Raw genomic sequence first — 20,599 nt, 5'->3', positions numbered from 1 at the left:
CTTAAAATAAAGTGGTGATCCTAACAGACGTCAGGAATTGTGAAAACTGAGTTTAAATGTATTTGGCTAAGGTGTATGTAAACTTGTGACTTCAAATGTAGGTTGTATGGGTATTATGACTCATACTGTGGTACTCTATGCAGTCAGTGCTGAGCACTGATTGTGTGGCAGGACAGACCAGGGTCATTGTCATTAGGAGCCATGCAACAGAAAAAAAATTCAATTGCGTTGCATCTGAAAATGAAAAGGAGTGTTTATTGGACGAAGTCAAGGTAGTCCCACCCTGTTTTTCTTCAGTTTGGTGCCTAATGAACACAACCCCGATACAGGGATAGAGAGGCCTGAGGCTGGAGTGCCACTGACCTAACAGCTATTTTGGGCCAGTAACAGGAAGGTTGCTGGATTGAATCCCTGAGCTGACAACATAATCTGTCATTCTGCCCTTGTGCAGGAAGACTTGGATGTCGATTAAGGCAGCCCCCCGCACCTCTCTGACTCAGAGGGTTGGGTTAAATGCGGAAGACATTTCAGTTGGACAACTGACTCGGTATCCCCCTTTCCCTTATGAAAACGACCCTGGGACACATGGCAGCCACTGACTAACTGGACAGCGGGATCATTCTCCAGGAACTCTGTGAGTTTCTGGACGTGTTCGGCCTGGATGGAGCGTCCCAGCAGGGCCTCCGTGTTTGTGTAGATGAGGAAGGCTGACACGACACCCAGGAGCGTTCCCACAGCCAGAGAGCCTAGGCTGTCATACAGCGGGTTACCTGGCACAGGGCACCATGGAAAGAGAGAGTTAGTCTAGGTCTCAAATGGTACCCTATTCACAATATATGCAGACTAAATAAGGAGTTGCGGATTGACTATGGATAGTCAGGTCATCTGCATTTGTAGGCTACATAGGATGATAGTACTGTGTATATATTTCAGAATACACAGCACTGGTTCACACTGTTGTTACAACATTGGTAATATTAAGTATTTGACTGGTCAGAGAATTCAGACAGCTGGGTTACTGTTTGGGTAACTCGAGAACTCAAGTTGTGTAATGTTGTCCCACTGGAGGGGCCCGCGGGTGTGTGAGCACCTGGGAGTAGTGTCGACATGTGAGGAAATGAGTAGCGTCTCTGTGTAGGTGTGTGTACCGGTGAGTGAGATGAGGCGCGTGTGTACGTGTACCTGTGTGTGCACCTGTACCTGCGCGTGCACCTGTACCTGAGATACCTGTGGGTGTGTGCGTACCAGTGTGTGTGCCTGCCTGCGTACTCGGAATGGCCGATTTCAAGTTTTCATAACAAAATAGGTAAATCTGTATTTTTGGACACTGGTCATTTTTTTCTTCCTTTACACCTTTATTTAAGTAGGCAAGTCAGTTAAGAACACATTCTTATTTTCAATGACGGCCTAGGAACGGTGGGTTAACTGCCTTGTTCAGGGCAGAACGACAGATTTGTACCTTGTCAGCTCGGGGATTCGATCTTGCAACCTTTCGGTTACTAGTCCAACACTCTAAACACCTGCCTTACATTGCACTCCGAGGAGCCTGCGTGGCAGGCTGACTACCTGTTACGCGAGGGCAGCAAGAAGCCACGGTAAGTGTGACGTGTAAATGAGTGAAGAGGTGTGGAGTCAGGCGCAGAGAGCAAAGGATGTGGGAAAAACAACACGCTTTAATGTCCTGGAAACATAACATGTACAAAAGTGGAAACACAAATGAACAGAAATATAAACGGACAGCGTGAAACCCAAATGCAAACAAAATACACTCAAACAAAGAAACAGGAGAACAAGCCCGCACGAAACAGAAGCGGGCTGAACAGACTATATATAACCCTATCCTAACAACCAAACAAGAAACAGGTGATACCAATTAGACAGAACTAAACGAACACAGAACAACGGATCAGCGATAGCTAGTAGACCGGCGACGACGACCGCCAAGCGCCAACCGAACAAGAAGGGGAGTCACCTTCGGTAATATTTGTGACAGTACCCCCCTCCTGACGCGCAGCTCCCGCAGCGCGCCGACCTCGGGGACGACCCGGGGGCCGAGGCGCTGGGCGATCCGGACGGAGGCGATGGAATTCACTCAACATAGATGGGTCTAGAATATCCCTCACCGGGACCCAGCACCTCTCCTCCGGACCGTACCCCTCCCAGTCAACGAGGTACTGCAAGCCCCTCACCCGGCGTCTCGAGTCCAGAATAGCTCGTATCTTGTACGCCGGGGACCCCTCGATGTCTAGAGGGGGCGGAGGAACCTCCGGAACCTCATCTTCCTGCATAGGACCAGCTACCACCGGCCTGAGAAGAGACACATGAAATGAGGGGTTAATACGATAATACGAAGGAAGTAATAATCGATAACAAACCTCATTTATTCTCCTCAGGACTTTAAATGGCCCTATACACTGCGGACCCAGCTTCCGGCAGGGCAAGCGGTTTCGGGTCGAGAGCCAGACCCTGTCCCCAGGTGCAAACACTGGGGCCTCACTGCGGTGACGGTCAGCGCTCTTCTTCTGCCTTATACTCGCTTGGCGTAATGACTCTTGGACCGCCCTCCAGGTCTCCTTAGAGCGCTGTACCCACTCCTCCACCGCAGGAGCCTCAGTCTGGCTCTGATGCCACGGTGCCAGGACTGGCTGGTACCCCAACACACACTCAAATGGTGACATGTTGGTAGAGGAGTGGCTTAGTGAGTTCTGGGCTATTTCTGCCCAGGGAATATATCTCGCCCACTCCCCTGGCCGGTCATGGCAATACGACCGCAGAAACCTACCCACCTCCTGGTTAACTCTCTCCACCTGACCATTACTCTCCGGGTGATACCCTGAGGTCAGGCTGACGAGACCCCCAGACGTTCCATAAATGCCCTCCAAACACGAGAGATAAATTGGGGGCCCCGATCAGAAACTATATCCTCGGGCACCCCGTAATGCCGGAAGACATGGGTGAAAAGAGCTTCCGCAGTCTGTAAGGCGGTAGGGAGACCGGGCAATGGGATAAGACGGCAGGACTTAGAGAACCGATCCACAACGACCAGGATTGTAGTGTTACCCTGAGAGGGGGGGAGGTCAGTAAGAAAATCTACCGAAAGATGGGTCCACGGCCGTTGTGGAACGGGAAGAGGTTGTAATTTACCTCTTGGCAGGTGTCTAGGAGCCTTACTCTGGGCGCACACCGAACAGGAGGAAACATAGAATCGCACATCCCTCCTCAAAGTGGGCCACCAGTACTTCCTCTCAAGACCTCGCACTGTCCTATAAATACCTGGGTGACCCGCCGAGGGTAGACAATGAGCCCATCGAATCAATTGATCACGGACAGCCAGCGGCACGTACCTACGACCCTCCGGACACTGTGGAGCGCAGGTTCCCCTATGCGCCCGCTCGATGTCTGCGTCCACATCCCATACTACTGGTGCCACCAGCTTAGCTGCCGGAATGATGGGAGTAGGATCGATGGACCTGTCCTCAGTGTCATAGAGTCTTGACAGCGCGTCAGCCTTCGTGTTGAGGGAACCTGGTCTATATGAGATAGTGAAACGAAATCTGGTGAAAAACATGGCCCACCTTGCCTGACGAGGATTCATTCTCCTAGCTGATCGGATATACTCCAGGTTGCGATGGTCAGTCCAGATAAGGAAAGGGTGCTTAGCCCCCTCAAGCCAGTGTCTCCACACCTTCAGGGCCTCAACCATAGCCAACAACTCCCTATCCCCCACATCATAATTCCGCTCCGCTGGCCCGAGTTTCTTTGAAAAAAAGGCACAGGGGCGGAGTTTCGGAGGCACACCCGAACGCTGTGAGAGCACCGCTCCAACCCCAGCCTCGGATGCGTCCACCTCTACTATAAACGCCAAAGAAGGGTCCGGATGTGCCAACACCGGCGCCTCAGTAAACATCGCCTTAAACTTATGAAAAGCTCCGTTCGCCTCTGCTGACCACTGCAAACGCGCCGGCCCCCCCTTCAGCAGTGAGGTAATAGGGGCAGCTACCTGACCAAAACCCCGGATAAACCTCCAGTAGTAATTGGCAAATCCCAAAAACCGCTGCACCTCCTTTACCGTGGTCGGAGTCGGCCAATTACGCACGGCCTTTATGCGGTCACCCTCCATTACCAAACCAGAGCTGGAAATGCGATAACCCAGGAAGGAAACTGATTGTTTGGAAAACTCACATTTCTCCGCCTTCACATACAGGTCATTCTCCAACAGTCGTCTAAGAACCTTGCGCACAAGAGATACATGCTCAGTGCGTGTAGCGGAGTAGATCAAAATATCGTCAATATACACCACTACACCCTGTCCGTGCAGGTCTCTGAGTATTTCATCCACAAAGGATTGAAATATAGCTGGAGCATTCTTTAAACCGTATGGCATGACGAGGTACTCATAATGGCCCGACGTAGTGCTAAATGCAGTTTTCCACTCATCTCCCTCCCGAATACGCACCAAATTATAAGCACTCCTGAGATCCAGTTTAGTGAAGAACTGCGCTCCGTGAAATGATTCCACTGCTGTAGCAATGAGAGGTAGTGGGTAACTAAAACCCACTGTGATGGAATTTAGACCTCTATAATCAATACACGGACGTAACCACCATCTTTTTTCTTCACAAAAAAGAAACTCGAAGAGACAGGTGACATGGAGGGCTGAATGTACCCCTGTCCCAGAGCCTCGGTGATATAAGTTTCCATAGCCACCTTCTCCTCCTGGGACAAAGGATACACATGACTCCTGGGGAGTGCAGCGTTACCCTGGAGATTTATCACGCAATCCCCCTGCCTATGGGGTGGTAATTGGGTCGCTTTCTTTTTACTGAAAACGATAGCCAAATCGTCATACTCAGCTGGAATGCGCACGGTGGAAACCTGGTCTGGACTCTCCACCGTTGTCGCACCGATGGAAACCCCTACACACCTGCCTGAACACTCATCAGACCACCCCTGTAGAGTTCCCTGTTTCACGAAATCGTAGGATTATGAATAGCTAGCCAGGGAATCCCCAGAACAACTGGAAATGCAGGTGAATCGATAAGGAACAAACTAATTCGCTCCTTGTGATTCCCCTGCGTAATCATCTCCAATGAAATTGTGGCTTTCTTTACCAGCCCTGACCCTAATGGTCGACTATCTAAAGAGTGCACGGGAAAAGGGGGGTCTACTTTTACTAACGGAATCCTCAACCTCTGAGCGAGTCCGCGATCTATAAAGTTTCCAGCTGCGCCTGAATCTACCAGTGCCTTATGCTGGAGAGAAGGAGAATAATTAAGGAAACAAATTAATAGGAACATGTGACCAACAGGAAACTCTGGGAGAGTGACTCATTCCTCTCTGCCTCCTTCTTTCCACTCCTCTCCTCTTTTGACCTCACCCTCTCACCTTCCCCCCCTACTCACAAGGCAGGAAATACGCTCGACCTCATCTTTACTAGATGCTGTTCTTCCACTAACCTCGTTGCAACTCCCCTCCAAGTCTCCGACCACTACCTTGTATCCTTTTCCCTCTCGCTCTCATCCAACACTTCCCACACTGCCCCTACTCGGATGGTATCGCGCCGTCCCAACCTTCGCTCTCTCTCCCCCGCTACTCTCTCCTCTTCCATCCTATCATCTCTTCCCTCTGCTCAAACCTTCTCCAACCTATCTCCTGATTCTGCCTCCTCAACCCTCCTCTCCTCCCTTTCTGCATCCTTTGACTCTCTATGTCCCCTATCCTCCAGGCCGGCTCGGTCCTCCCCTCCCGCTCCGTGGCTCGACGACTCATTGCGAGCTCACAGAACAGGGCTCCGGGCAGCCGAGCGGAAATGGAGGAAAACTCGCTCGCCTCCCTGCGGACCTGACATCTTTTCACTCCCTCCTCTCTACATTTTCCTCTTCTCTCTCTGCTGCTAAAGCCACTTTCTACCACTCTAAATTCCAAGCATCTGCCTCTAACCCTAGGAAGCTCTTTGCAACCTTCTCCTCCCTCCTGAATCCTCCTCCCCTCCCCCTCCTCCCTCTCTGCAGATGACTTCGTCAACCATTTTGAAAAGAAGGTCGACGACATCCGATCCTCGTTTGCTAAGTCAAACGACACCGCTGGTTCTGCTCACACTGCCCTACCCTGTGCTCTGACCTCTTTCTCCCCTCTCTCTCCAGATGAAATCTCGCGTCTTGTGACGGCCGGCCGCCCAACAACCTGCCCGCTTGACCCTATCCCTCCTCTCTTCTCCAGACCATTTCCGGAGACCTTCTCCCTTACCTCACCTCGCACATCAACTCATCCCTGACCGCTGGCTACGTCCCTCCGTCTTCAAGAGAGCGAGAGTTGCACCCTTCTGAAAAAACCTACACTCGATCCCTCCGATGTCAACAACTACAGACCAGTATCCCTTCTTTCTTTTCTCTCCAAAACTCTTGAACGTGCCGTCCTTGGCCAGCTCTCCCGCTATCTCTCTCAGAATGACCTTCTTGATCCAAATCAGTCAGGTTTCAAGACTAGTCATTCAACTGAGACTGCTCTTCTCTGTATCACGGAGGCGCTCCGCACTGCTAAAGCTAACTCTCTCTCCTCTGCTCTCATCCTTCTAGACCTATCGGCTGCCTTCGATACTGTGAACCATCAGATCCTCCTCTCCACCCTCTCCGAGTTGGGCATCTCCGGCGCGGCCCACGCTTGGATTGCGTCCCTACCTGACAGGTCGCTCCTACCAGGTGGCGTGGCGAGAATCCGTCTCCACACCACGTGCTCTCACCACTGGCGTCCCCCAGGGCTCTGTTCTAGGCCCTCTCCTATTCTCGCTATACACCAAGTCACTTGGCTCTGTCATAACCTCACATGGTCTCTCCTATCATTGCTATGCAGACGACACACAATTAATCTTCTCCTTTCCCCCTTCTGATGACCAGGTGGCGAATCGCATCTCTGCATGTCTGGCAGACATATCCGTGTGGATGACGGATCACCACCTCAAGCTGAACCTCGGCAAGACGGAGCTGCTCTTCCTCCCGGGGAAGGACTGCCCGTTCCATGATCTCGCCATCACGGTTGACAACTCCATTGTGTCCTCCTCCCAGAGCGCTAAGAACCTTGGCGTGATCCTGGACAACACCCTGTCGTTCTCAACTAACATCAAGGCGGTGGCCCGTTCCTGTAGGTTCATGCTCTACAACATCCGCAGAGTACGACCCTGCCTCACACACGAGCGGCGCAGGTCCTAATCCAGGCACTTGTCATCTCCCGTCTGGATTACTGCAACTCGCTGTTGGCTGGGCTCCCCTGCCTGTGCCATTAAACCCCTACAACTCATCCAGAACGCCGCAGCCCGTCTGGTGTTCAACCTTCCCAAGTTCTCTCACGTCACCCCGCTCCTCCGCTCCCTCCACTGGCTTCCAGTTGAAGCTCGCATCCGCTACAAGACCATGGTGCTTGCCTACGGAGCTGTGAGGGGAACGGCACCTCAGTACCTCCAGGCTCTGATCAGGCCCTACACCCAAACAAGGGCACTGCGTTCATCCACCTCTGGCCTGCTCGCCTCCCTACCACTGAGGAAGTACAGTTCCCGCTCAGCCCAGTCAAAACTGTTCGCTGCTCTGGCCCCCCAATGGTGGAACAAACTCCCTCACGACGCCAGGACAGCGGAGTCAATCACCACCTTCCGGAGACACCTGAAACCCCACCTCGTTAAGGAATACCTAGGATAGGATAAAGTAATCCCTCTCACCCCCCCTCCCCCTTAAAAGATTTAGATGCACTACTGTTCCACTGGATGTCATAAGGTGAATGCACCAATTTGTAAGTCGCTCTGGATAAGAGCGTCTGCTAAATGACTTAAATGTAATGTAATGTAAGAGTGTGGTGCTTACTCACCTGGGGTGACCGATGAGTGTTCTGCCTGCCCTCACGATTCCCAGATGAATTCCTCCAGCACCGACCAGACGTGTGCCCTCTCCGGCCACAACTGGTACAGGAGGAGCTTCCTCCTCCGATCTCCCTTGACGCAGTCCCTCCTAGCTCCATCGGGATAGGGGCAGGATGATCAGGAGGTAGAACTGACAGGACCCTTTCGGAACGTCCACGAGCAGCTAGCAGATGGTCCAACCGGATCGACAGGTCTATCAGTCCATCCAGGCTAAGCGTAGTATCCCGACAGGCCAGCTCCCTACGGACGTCCTCTCTCAGGCTACACCTGTAATGGTCTATCAGGGCCCTGTCGTTCCAGCCTGCTCCCGCAGCCAAGGTCCGAAACTCCAGCGAAGTCCTGCGCGCTCTTCGTCCCCCTGTCTAAGATGGAACAATCTCTCACCCGCCACTCGACCTTCTGGAGGGTGATCGAACACGGCCCTGAAACGGCGGATGAACTCTGGGTAGTTGTCCTTCGCTGAGTCGGGCCCGTTCCAGACCGCATTAGCCCACTCCAGGGCTCTACCGGTCAGGCAGGTGATGAGGACCCCTACTCTCTCCTCCTCCGAGGGGGCCGGCCGAACGGTGGCCAGGTAGAGGTCTAATTGCAGCAGGAATCCCTGGCACCCCGTCGCTGCTCCATCGTAATTCCTCGGAGGCGTCATGTGCAGAGCGCTGGAACCGGATCCAGATGGGGGAGATGGTAGAGTTGCTGGTAGGAGGGTCGGTGGGGTAGTAGTAGGGAAACCATTCCTCTCCCAACGATCCATCCTCTCCATCATCTGATCCATCGCTGATCCTAGGCGATGGAGGATGGACGTGTGATGTTGAACTCGCTCTTCCATAGTGGGAAGAGGAGTGGTCGCTGCTCCTGCTGACTCCATAGAAGGTGCGGGCTTCTGTGTTCGTTTAAATGAGTGAAGAGGTGTGGAGTCAGGCGCAGAGAGCAAAGGATGTGGGAAAAACAACACGCTTTAATGTCCTGGAAACATAACATGTACAAAAGTGGAAACACAAATGAACAGAAATATAAACGGACAGCGTGAAACCCAAATGCAAACAAAATACACTCAAACAAAGAAACAGGAGAACAAGCCCGCACGAAACAGAAGCGGGCTGAACAGACTATATATAACCCTATCCTAACAACCAAACAAGAAACAGGTGATACCAATTAGACAGAACTAAACGAACACAGAACAACGGATCAGCGATAGCTAGTAGACCGGCGACGACGACCGCCGAGCGCCAACCGAACAAGAAGGGGAGTCACCGTCGGTAATATTCGTGACAGTAAGTTGCTAGCTAGCATTAAACTTATCTTGACATAATCACTAGTTAACTACACATGGTTGATATTACTAGTTTATCTAGCATGTCCTGCGTTGCATATAATCGATGCGGTGCCTATTAATATCTCATTGAATCACAGCCTACTTCAACAAACAGTGATGATTTAACAAGCGCATTTGCGGAAAAAAAAAGCACATGAATTTCTTATAACTAGGGAAATTGTCACTTCTCTTGCATTCCGTGCAACAGAGTCAGGGTTTATGCAGCAGATTGGGCCGCTTGGCTCATTGCGAACTGTGTGAAGTCCATTGATTCCTAACAAAGGAGGTAATTAATTTGCCAGAATTGTACATAATTATGACACAACATTGAAGGTTGTACAATGTAACAGCAATATTTAGACTTAGGGATGCCATCCGTTAGATAAAATAAGGAACGGTTTGTTTTGTTTTCGAAATTATAGTTACCGGATTCGACCATTTTAATGACCAAAGGCTCGTATTTCTGTGTTATAACTAAGTCTATGATTTGATAGAGCAGTCTGACTGAGCGGTGGTAGGCAGCAGCAGGCTCATAAGCAGTCATTCAAACAGCACTTTCCTGCGTTTGCCAGCAGCTCTTCGCAATGCTTCAAGTTTATGACTTCAAGCCTATCATCTCCTGAGATGAGGCTGGTGTAACCGAAGGGAACTGGCTAGCTAGTTAGCGCGCGCTAATAGCGTTTCAAACGTCACTCGCCCTGAGACCTGGAGTAGTTGTTTCCCTTGCTCTGCATGGGTAACGCTGCTTCGAGGGTGGCTGTTGTCGTTGTGTTCCTGGTTCGAGCCCAGGGAGGAGCGAGGAGAGGGACGGAAGCTATACTGTTACACTGGCAATACTAAAGTGCCTATAAGAACATCCAATAGTCAAAGGTTAATGAAATACAAATGGTATAGAGTGAAATAGTCCTATAATTCCTATAATAACTACAACCTAAAACTTCTTACCTGGGAATATTGAAGACTTAAAAAGGAACCACCAGCTTTCATATGTTCTCATGTTCTGAGCAAGGAACTTACATGTTAGCTTTCTTACATAGCACATATTGCACTTTTACTTTCTTCTCCAACACTTTGTTTTTGCATTATTTAAACCAAATTGAACATGTTTCATTATTTATTTGAGGCCAAATTGATTGTTGTAATTGTCATTATTACAAATACATCTTAAAAATAAAATAAAAATACCTGACCTCTAGTGCGTACCCGCATGCATGCGTACCTGTGAGCGAGGTGAGCCCCATGCAGCTGGAGGCCATGATCACTCCCAGCACAGCAGCAGAGTCCTCCAGCAGCACCACGTTAGTGCTGGGGTCTCGGCTCTGCATTACTGCACATGAAAACATACTGCTTCACTGATCACAATAACTACTGATTTACATACATATTGTAAGGGATGGCATGCAGATAACTTTCTTACAGAAGCATTGACGTAGCAACATGCACTGGAATGCATGCTAACAACTACCGTGTAAAATTATTTGGAATTAAGACGGGAGTATGTTAAAACTTAGGATGCCTTGGCGCTGGGTAAGTAGTTTGATGCATACCGTCAAAAAAAAAAAAAAAAGTGACAAAATAAATATGCATGGTACAAACCATATTCGTAGAAGGACACTCCTTGCTGGCCAGCACTCTTTTTAATTTCATTAATGGCCACTAGCAGTGTTGCTGAGAGTGAGGGAGAAGAAGCAAAAAGAAACATTGACTTCATGGGTTCCATAGAACAGGCAGTGTCCCTTCCTATTGAACACATGTACTGCATTATAACCATTTTAACTACAAGTACATAGCATGGCCTATCAAGAGTCTCAGAATAGGAGTGCCAATCTAAGATCAGTCCCCCCCCTTCTCCAGGTCATGTTATTCATATTGACATATAAGGCAAAACTGATACCAAATCAGAACTCGTACTCTGAGACACTTCATGAATACAGTCCCAGAGGGTGATAGATCGTAACTTCAGACCATAAGATACCTCCTTCTGAGACCAGAGATCCTGCCAAGATGCAGTAAGCCTGCAAGAGACAAAAACACAAACCAACAAATCAAGAGGGACATCGTTCCTAAAGCACAGTTCTATCAACCACTTTAGCAAAAACACAAGAGGTAACAGTTAATTCAGTCAAATAGTATGCGAATGTTTGATACTGACAATACGGACTGTGCAGAGTCAATTGTACAAATCTTGCATCCCAAATAGCTACTTATTTACAGTATGTGATTAAGATGAGCTATTCTGCACGTGGTCATGCCCAAACTGATCCCCCTCAGCAGCAGTAACAATGTGGCCACTCACCCAAAGCAGAGACTCGATTGGCTGTGGGTGCAGCAGTCCCATGATGCCGTGGTACCAAGAGAGACCCGCTCCCATCATGAAAATGCCCACGCCACTGATGAGCGAGGCGATGTAGCGCATGTTGGAGAAGCCGTATCTTAAAAGTCAGAGGAGAAAACATGTTTTATACCAGCACTCACACCCCCCCAGAAGAGACACACACACATGTATAATTTAATGGTGGTGTGGTGCTTACGGGTGGACAGCGTCAGGGTTCCGGATAGACTGGCTGATGCCGATTGCAAGAAGAGCCTGCAGGAGAGGGGGATGAGCTGTAAATCAAACCGGCTGCCTTCAAAATATACGGTGTATGACACATTGTTTACAATGACTATCATACAGTACATTCCAGTTCTGGCTTTTAAGACAGTCGACATTTAAACACTTTAGCATTGCAATCAGGGATGGGACCAACTATTAATCAGGGAATTCTAACTCATTGCAATATCAGGGTATGTGATGATATGTGAACTTCTTGGTAGCCAGTGGATTTGGATAGAGGGCACATCTCAATCTATTTCATCCTGAAGTGTGCACTCATTCACTACTTCCCACAAATCTCAAAGCATGGGATTGATTGAGGCATGGGATTTTACACAATATTTTTGATACCAGTCATTACCTTTCAAATCAGCGAAGGCGAGTGAACAAGGGCACACTTTGGGAGGATGGAGAGATAATTGGGACATAGCCACTGCATCTGACCTGGTTGCAGGTGTCAGCCAGGGAGTGAATGGCCTCTGAGAACATGCTGGCTGATCCAGTGTACACCCAAGCCAGGAGCTTGAAGAAGAAATTCAGTCCATTACTGAGGGCAGAGAGAGCAACAGACTCAACCTTAAAACCTATTCGCATCAATCAGAGAGGACAATAAAAGTAGTTTCACATAGGGCGAGTTAAGTTCACGCTCTCTGATGTACAATTCAATGGCCGGTGTTAAAATATAGAACGTTTCGGTTTACTTCCTTTTCTTTGCATGATTGAGCATAATATCCAACTCAATGTGTCTACTGATATCAATGACTTGGACTGAGGATGTATCCAGACAGAGTTAAGACCCGTCTCTTGTAAATTAACTATACTAACACCTATACTTCCTGCATGACATGGGGGTTAATGAACAGATAAAGTGGAGTCCCTCATCTGACCATGTCATGCCTGTTAACTCAATAGCTCTAATCCAATAGACCAACAGTGTCTTGTGTGAGAACCTACCCCTGGCCCTGATCAACTTGTACTTTAAATCACATTTGAATTCCTGGCTGAAGAAATTGTAATTCAACTACAGTAAAATAATTCTGGCATGCATAAGAATAATTACCAGGTTTTTTTTGGGGGGGGGGGGGGGTTCGTGAAGGCCACCTTAACAGTAGGGTATAACAAAAGTAATGAGACACTATTCTGTGAGGGGGAACACAGGACAGGGAAAAGGAGACTTACATGCATATGGCCACCAACACAACCTTCCCCGGCCCTTGTGAAAATGTCGCCCTCTTGCTGCCTGATCGGGGCTACATGACATACGAGAGAGAAAAGATCAGGCCTACTAGAGATAATGTCTGCTATATCAGAATTATGATTTGAGAAAACAATAGGTTAAATTCCATTCTAAATTAATTCAAAAATAAAAATACTTTGGATTAAGACGAATTGAAAATCCTCAGAATACAGTCCTACAGAAATATCTACTTCCAGAAAACTTTACAAAAAACAAAAAGTGAAATAATGCAAAAACACTGCCCTTCATATACAGTGCCTTCGGAAAGTATTCAGAGCCCTAGACTTTTCCACCTTGTTACATTACAGCCCTATTCTAAAATGTATCACATACACACACCCCCCCCCCCCCCCTTCAAATCAACACACAATACCCCATAATGTCAAAGCAAACAGGTTTTTAGAAATGTATGCAAATGTATTAAAAATAAAAAACTGAAAAATACCAGAGGCACTGTGTCAATGATCGTTGGTGAGAATGAAACAATTTCAGGTTAAATCTATTTGTCTTTACATTTTAGTCATTCAGCAGCTGCTCTTATCCAGAGTACATACATTTTTCAGATTTTGTTGTACTGATCCACAACGGGCATCTAACCCACAACCCTTGCATTGCAAGTGCCATGCTCTACCAAATGAGCCACACGAGACCAGTGATGCAGGGCTGTGTGGGTTAAATAACTCTGCACTGGGTCAAAGGCCACGTGAGGGACATTTTGACAGCTCTGGCTTTCGGTAGCAGCCAGCAGGACAAGTAACCACTGTACTGTATCCATTTCTCGATCCATCACACTCAGTCTGGTCAGGAGATCCTGGCTCCCCATCAATTTGGTTGTGGCTAAATATATAGCATGGCTAATATGATAGTTGCGTTTCTATCTTACTATCCGCAACTATCCTCAAGATATCCTGGTAGATCTCCATAAATGACCACCACAGAAATTCTGGTCAAAATGTGTAACATGGATATATTTGCACTTTAAATATTAGCTAAGCTTGAAGGCTTTCAACAGGGAACCACATCACATTGCTTCAGGTCACATAGACCCTGAACTCACCTTCGTGTTTCCCCAGAAATCTTTGTACTCCTTTAGCAACTGCTGATTCTGGAAAATATCTGAAAGACAGTGAAAAGGAGTGAGGAGAAAATTAAAATGGGCATTTCTTATTGGACTAGCCAAGATAATCCGTTCTCTTCCATTTGTTACCTAATAAATAGGACCCCCGGGCTACATGTCAATATGTAAAACCACTTCAACACACAGCCTAGGCTGGGTTACAAAAAGAAAAACGCACATACTAAACAGAGCTAGTATAGACGTTCTGCACATGCAGGGTGGAGGATACCTACTTTCTTCATACTCCCTCTCCTCCACTTTCCTGAGTTTCTGCTCTCTGTCAAGGGCTTCAGGACTTCCCCACACATCTAGAGCTCTGGAAGTCAGATTGAAATAACATGTTTGTATCATATACAAGATGGTCTACCTATTAGCATCACATTGGCTTAAGGTTGCTAATGTGCCATCAACTGTAAGGTGCAGGATTCCAACAATTAATTAATTTTGGTGCTGTAAAGACTTGCTTTTTATGACATTATGTTACTGGTAGTAAGGAATATAAAATGTACTAACTTGACTTCCACATCTGATCGCAGAAATACAGAGAAAGCCTCGGTGTCGAGAGAAAAAACAGAGAGAGAAAAGTCAGAAATAGCGAGCGAGACAGAAAGCGAGACGGACAGACAGGGCTAGAGTACATCAAATCTAATTTTATTTGTCACATACACATGGTTAGCAGATGTTAGTGCGAGTGTAGCGAAATGCTTGTGCTTCTAGTTCCGACAATGCAGTAATAACCAACAAGTAATCTAGCTAACAATTCCAAAACTACTACCTTATAGACACAAGTGTAAGGGGATAAAGAATATGTACATAAGATATATGAATGAGTGATGGTACAGAGCGGCATAGGCAAGATACAGTAGATGGTATTGAGTGCAGTATATACATATGAGATGAGTATGTAAACAAAGTGGCATAGTTAAAGTGGCTAGTGATACATGTATTACATAAGGATGCAGATGATATAGAGTACAGTATATACGTATACATATGAGATGAATAATGTAGAGTATGTAAACATTATATTAGGTAGCATTGTTTAAAGTGGCTAGTGATATATTTTTACATCATTTCCCATTATTAAAGTGGCTGGAGTTGAGTCAGTGTGTTGGCAGCAGCCACATTACATTACATTTACATTTAAGTCATTTAGCAGACGCTCTTATCCAGAGCGACTTACAAATTGGTGCATTCACCTTATGACCTCCAGTCACTCAATGTTAGTGGTGTCCCCAGAACAAATGACAGAATCGTGGACATGTTAACTTCCCTTAATGTGATAATCACAACAGTGAGTTTCCCCATTAGCTCAGTGGAAGATTAATTCTAAGCCGCACTGGTATGGTCTGGAATACACCGAATTCAGAAAAGAATAGCTACAACTTCCTTTAAAAGGTGTACATTGCCCATGCACCAGCAGAATACTCAAGAAATAGCAATACTTTCACCATTGTGAGTTTTGGTTGACCTGTATCCATTAATGCCCATTTGTAAAATTCCCTGTTATTGAGGATTTACCTTGGCTTGAGACAGAACTCATTCGCAGCTCTGACTGCAGTGATAAAGTTGTTCTGGGTGTACTTGGATCCATAGTCCTTCTTCTTAAGCACAGCCCGCACTTTCACTTGAATGGTCTCAGTTTTTGTCAGACCTTGGGGTGTTGTTGACCCTGAGAAAAGTCAATTAATAAAATGTTAATTCATTGTTTTACTGAACACCAGTGGTGTAAAGTACTTAAGTAAAAATAAAGTAGTTTTTGGGGGTATTTGACCACTTTTACTTTACTACATCCATAAAGAAAAGATTGTACTTTTTACTCCATACATTTTCCCTTGACACTCAAAAAGTACTTGTTAAATGTTGAATGCATAGGACAGGAAAATTGTCAAATTCAAGCACTTATCAAGAGAACATCCCTGTTCATCCCTTCTTCCTCTGATCTGGAGGACTCGCTAACTACAAATGCCTCATTTGTAAATTAATGTCTGCGTGTTGTAGTGTGCGCCCATTGCTATCCATAAATAAAAACAATTGTGCAATCTGGTTTGCTTAATAAGCCATTTGAAATTTATACTTAAGTATATTTCAGCAATTACAATTACTTTTGACACTTCTGTTCTCAATGACATTCAAATCAGCATTTAAAAAAGGCGAAAGTTTAAATTTGTTCCACCTGAGCGAGTCTGACGACAAGTCAGAGACCACTATGACACAACAAATGTGCTTGATGGATTGCGGGAAAAGAGCAGGAATAGGCTTTTGTCGGCTACAGTCCAAGCAGTGTCTTCCAATGATGGCAACTGCTGTCGGCATCCAAAGATGATCTAACTTGAATAAACGCTTGGAGGTATGGATGACAGAAGTGGTTTAGTCTAGGATGATACGGACATCACTTATTATTGATATCCACCTAACGTTAGCGCATTGATGTGAATCACACTGCTGCTCTCTCATTTAGCTATTTGCGCGTTGCGGATTGTGGCTGTTGTGGACGGCTGTTCACAAATCTGAATGTGTATTTGAACCCAATAATGGTTGAATTCAAGAAGCTGAAACCAGTGGACAGCCAGTGAAAAATGTGCTCTTGCAACAGCTGCACAGTGTGGAGCCAAGCCTGTTGAACACAAGTTGGGATTTTTTTCTTCAGTATTGCTCAAAGAATGCCATTCCATGAGGGCAGCATGTATTTTTCAACTCGAATCAATGAGCCAAATCAATCCTCCATAAACAGTAGGGCTGGCTAATAAGTCCTTAGTTTTGGGGTCATGCTGAGGTAAAACGATTTGGCTAATCTAGATTTCCATAAATCCTATTCTTGAAGATCAATGGGTATAATATTTATTGGAATGACTGGAATTCTGATACATCTTCACATTAAAAACCAAAGTCTAATTTAAATTGTATTACAGTCGTGGCCAAAATATTTGAGAATGACAAACATTACACTCTCTCGTTAACAAAGGTGTGAGTGTTGACGAGGACAAGGCTGGAGATCACTCTGATGCTGATTGAGTTGGAATAACAGACTGGAAACTTCAAAAGGAGTCGGGTGCTTGGAATCATTGTTCTTCCTCTGTCAACCATGGTTACCTGCAAGGAAACACGTGCCGTCATCATTGCTTTGCACAAAAGGGCTTCACAGGCAAGGATATTGCTGCCAGTAAGATTGCACCTAAATCAGCCATTTATCAGATCATTAAGAACTTCAAGGAGAGCGGTTCAATTGTTGTGAAGGCGGCTTCAAGTGCGCCCAAGAAGGTCCAGCAAGCGCCAGGACCGTCTCCTAAAGTTGATTCAGCTGCAGGATCGGGGCACCACCAGTACATAGCTTGCTCAGGAATGGCCGCAGGCAGGTGTGAGTGCATCTGCACGCACGGTGAGGCGAAGACTTTTGGAGGATGGCCTGCTGTCAAGAAGGGCAGCAAAGCAGCCACTTCTCTCCAGGAAAAACATCAGGGACAGACTGATATTCTGCAAACGGTACAGGGATTGGACTGCTGAGGACAGGGGTAAAATAATTTTCTCTGATGAATCCCCTTTCCGATTGTTTGGGGCATCCGGAAAAAAGCTTGTCCGGAGAAGACAAGGTGAGCGCTACCATCAGTCCTATGTCAACAGTAAAGCATCCTGAGACCTTTCATGTTTGGGGTTGCTTCTCAGCCAAGGGAGTGGTCTCACTCACAATTTTGCCTAAGAACACAGCCATGAATAAAGAAATGGTACCAGTATTCCATAGTAACATCTGACAAAATTATCTAGACACTGAGGCAGCAAACTTTGTGGAATTTAATATTTGTGTCATTCAAAACTTTTGGCCACGACTGTAGAAAGCGATAGGTTAGAAAAAGCCTACATAACCAACCCATAAAGTAAAATTTAACATCCACATATGGCCAGCTATGTAAACTTTAACATTGATTTATCCTGCATTAAAAACTGGGTGGTTCGAGCCCTGAATGCTGATTGGCTGACAGCCGTGGTACATCAGACCGTATGACAAAACATTTATTTTTACATTGGTAATAGCAATAAGCCACCTCTGGTGTTTGTGCTATATGGCCAATATATCACAGCTAAGGGCTGTATCTTTGAACATCCCTTAGCCGTGGTACATTGGCCATATACCACACCCCCTCGTGCATTATTGCTTAAATAGATTAAATTGGTAACATTCATTTTTCTCTTCTTCTAATGCCTCTTATTGTTTAAGTAATCCAGAAGTAATGGAACGTAATCCGATTTCGTTACAGAGTTTGGGTAACCCGAAAGTTAAGTAACTGATTACAATGACAGATAACTAGTAAAATATTACATTTAGAAAGTAACCTACCCAACCCTGTTAAGGGGTTAGGGTCAAGCATGTTAAAAAAATTAAAATAAAATGAGTACAAGAACAAAGACTAATAGAGATACTTTTCAATCCTTTTATGACAATGTAGCAATGCTTCAAGGACAGACACTTATCTGTTCTTACGACACCTGAACATAATACTGGGGTGCATTATTAGCAGGCACAATAGAAAAACGTTTTGCAAACAGGTTTACACCTGTTTGGTTCCTGGTGAATACACATGTACATATTGCCAAAACAGGACAAGCAATTGCCATTACCTGGAGAGTCTGAGGGTTGTGCAGCCCCAGCTAGCACCTTCTCCACAGCAGGCGGACTGTTGGGTCCTTGTGGAGGGCCATCCTTACTGCTGCTGGAGGTAGAATAGTACTGGACATGGCTGGTTGCTAGATTGGCTACACGGAAGTCAGGGAGGCTGAACCACGGATTGTGCATCCCTCCAATCTGCCACCCTGTAGTGAAATGTGCGTTAGTCTGTTTTAGCTATTTGGGCCACTACACCCACACTATGGACTGACAAAGAGCGTGATGCATTAAACAAAAGCATTGACTTGAACATGTGAGCCTCACCGTCGCATGTTCGGGTAATCCTGTGGGGTCGTTGTGACAGTGGGGTTCTGTGCTGCCGGTAGACCCTGCAGAAGACTTGCCATAGTCTCTGTGCCAGGCCGGGGAACATCCTCCCAATTGCGGGGCTTCGTAGAGCAATGCCTGAACTTGCTGTTTGAATGATAACAATCACTGTTCAATACAATCATCAGTTCGTATCGGTTGAGGTCGGCAAAACATAACTAGCTAGCTATCTACGCTAAGTTAACAAGATACAAAACCGACTATCCTCCCAAATAAATCATAATACAACTAACCTTACCATCTAGAACGCTCGCTGAACCTGAACGTTACCATCTAGAACGTTCGCTGAACCTGCCTGTATCTAGCTAACGTTAGCTAATAATGCCGCATCACATCAGCTAGCTAGTTCCAAGTTGGCTGACCGGCTAATATAGTTAGCAAACTAGTTGTCTAACGTTAGCTAGGTTAGAAGGATGAGGTTCAAATGGAATTGCAACGAAAGCGCCCTGTTAACCTGGTCAATGTTGTTGTGACAGTAACGTTACCATCAATAAATGAAACGGGTAGACAATTACCTTGCTAATTAACTTGATACTGGCAAGCCAGACAAAGCCTCCGGCGCCGGACAGTGAGGCCAAACGGGTTTGGAATACCTTCGTAACGTTAGTTACTGTAGTTAGCTAGCTTACGTTAGCCTGCTGGCACATGCTACATAAAGCGTCACCCTACGTATACATTCATTATGCGTTTGTTTTAGATGGCAGATAGGCGGTTTATACATGGTTATTTATTTCAAGGCGGCCTTACCTTTCTTGTGTGATATTTGCTCCGCATATCTCAGTCCATTTGAGTTCTGTTAACCCGCTAACGTTAGTTAAGATAACCACTGTGGCCGTAAATAACTTCACTGAGACGGAAATCTTCGACTTTCGACTCCCGTGCGTTCACGACAATTGTGAACTCGGAAAAAACCGAGCTATTTTTGAACTGTCATCCAACTCGGAATTCCAAGTTAAACTTCACATCATGACGTAGTGATCTTCAGGTTGTAAAGTCAGAGTTCTAAAAAGATGCCAGGTTTCGGGTTTGGAATTCCAAGTTGGATGACCGTTCAAATACATTTTTGCCAGTCGAAACTCGTTTTCCCAGTTTCCAGTTGTTTGAAACGCTCGGAAGTCTGAGAATTCCAAGTTCTCAGTTGTTGTGAATCAGGAATCTTTCTAAAGCCCCGACTTTCGGACCTGAAAATCACAGACGTCATGATTTGACCTCGTTTTCTTCCGAGTTCTCGGTCGTAGTGAAAGCACGTAAGTTATTTGCATAGAACTATTATATTGGAGTTGGAGTTCCGTGGTTGCCATGGCGCCGTGCTGTCGGCAGAGAGCTTTGTAAATATTGTACAAAATTTTATATTTTTAGCAAGGCAGATTTTAGTATGACATTTTTTTTAGAAATAAACTTTTTATTTTGTTAGCTAATTATTTTCTGATTGTTTATACAG

At 46.2% G+C, this 20,599-nt stretch overlaps 1 protein-coding gene across 5 annotated transcripts in view; it reads right to left on the bottom strand.

Moving 5' to 3' along the window:
* LOC115121711 (proton-coupled zinc antiporter SLC30A9, mitochondrial-like) overlaps positions 1-20,367 on the bottom strand; it is a 30,523-nt gene extending 10,156 nt beyond the window's left edge. The window contains exons 1-15 of one of the 5 annotated variants that reach the window (XM_065011063.1): positions 19,906-20,360; positions 19,096-19,245; positions 18,786-18,977; positions 15,693-15,843; positions 14,405-14,487; positions 14,112-14,170; positions 12,997-13,067; positions 12,262-12,364; positions 11,753-11,808; positions 11,518-11,653; positions 11,197-11,236; positions 10,818-10,889; positions 10,441-10,548; positions 7,855-8,786; positions 1,654-2,307 (exon numbers count right to left, since the gene is read on the bottom strand). In XM_065011063.1, coding sequence (XP_064867135.1) covers positions 8,410-8,786; positions 10,441-10,548; positions 10,818-10,889; positions 11,197-11,236; positions 11,518-11,653; positions 11,753-11,808; positions 12,262-12,364; positions 12,997-13,067; positions 14,112-14,170; positions 14,405-14,487; positions 15,693-15,843; positions 18,786-18,977; positions 19,096-19,204 — 1,557 coding nt within the window. In that variant the 5' untranslated portion in view covers positions 19,205-19,245; positions 19,906-20,360 and the 3' untranslated portion in view covers positions 1,654-2,307; positions 7,855-8,409. Of the gene's footprint in view, positions 1-1,653; positions 2,308-7,854; positions 8,787-10,166; positions 10,222-10,440; positions 10,549-10,817; positions 10,890-11,196; positions 11,237-11,517; positions 11,654-11,752; positions 11,809-12,261; positions 12,365-12,996; positions 13,068-14,111; positions 14,171-14,404; positions 14,488-15,692; positions 15,844-18,785; positions 18,978-19,095; positions 19,246-19,673; positions 19,735-19,905 lie in introns of those variants that run through there. The other 4 variants (XM_065011064.1, XM_065011065.1, XM_065011067.1 and 1 more) reach the window with 4 other exon arrangements.
* Positions 20,368-20,599: the final 232 nt, after the last annotated feature.

The sequence above is a fragment of the Oncorhynchus nerka genome, linkage group LG26 (genome assembly GCF_034236695.1).
Source record: "Oncorhynchus nerka isolate Pitt River linkage group LG26, Oner_Uvic_2.0, whole genome shotgun sequence".
Classification (NCBI taxonomy): Eukaryota; Metazoa; Chordata; class Actinopteri; order Salmoniformes; family Salmonidae; genus Oncorhynchus; species Oncorhynchus nerka.
The sequence above is the reverse complement of the archived record's forward strand: the minus strand, read 5'-3'. Positions and strand labels throughout refer to the sequence as shown.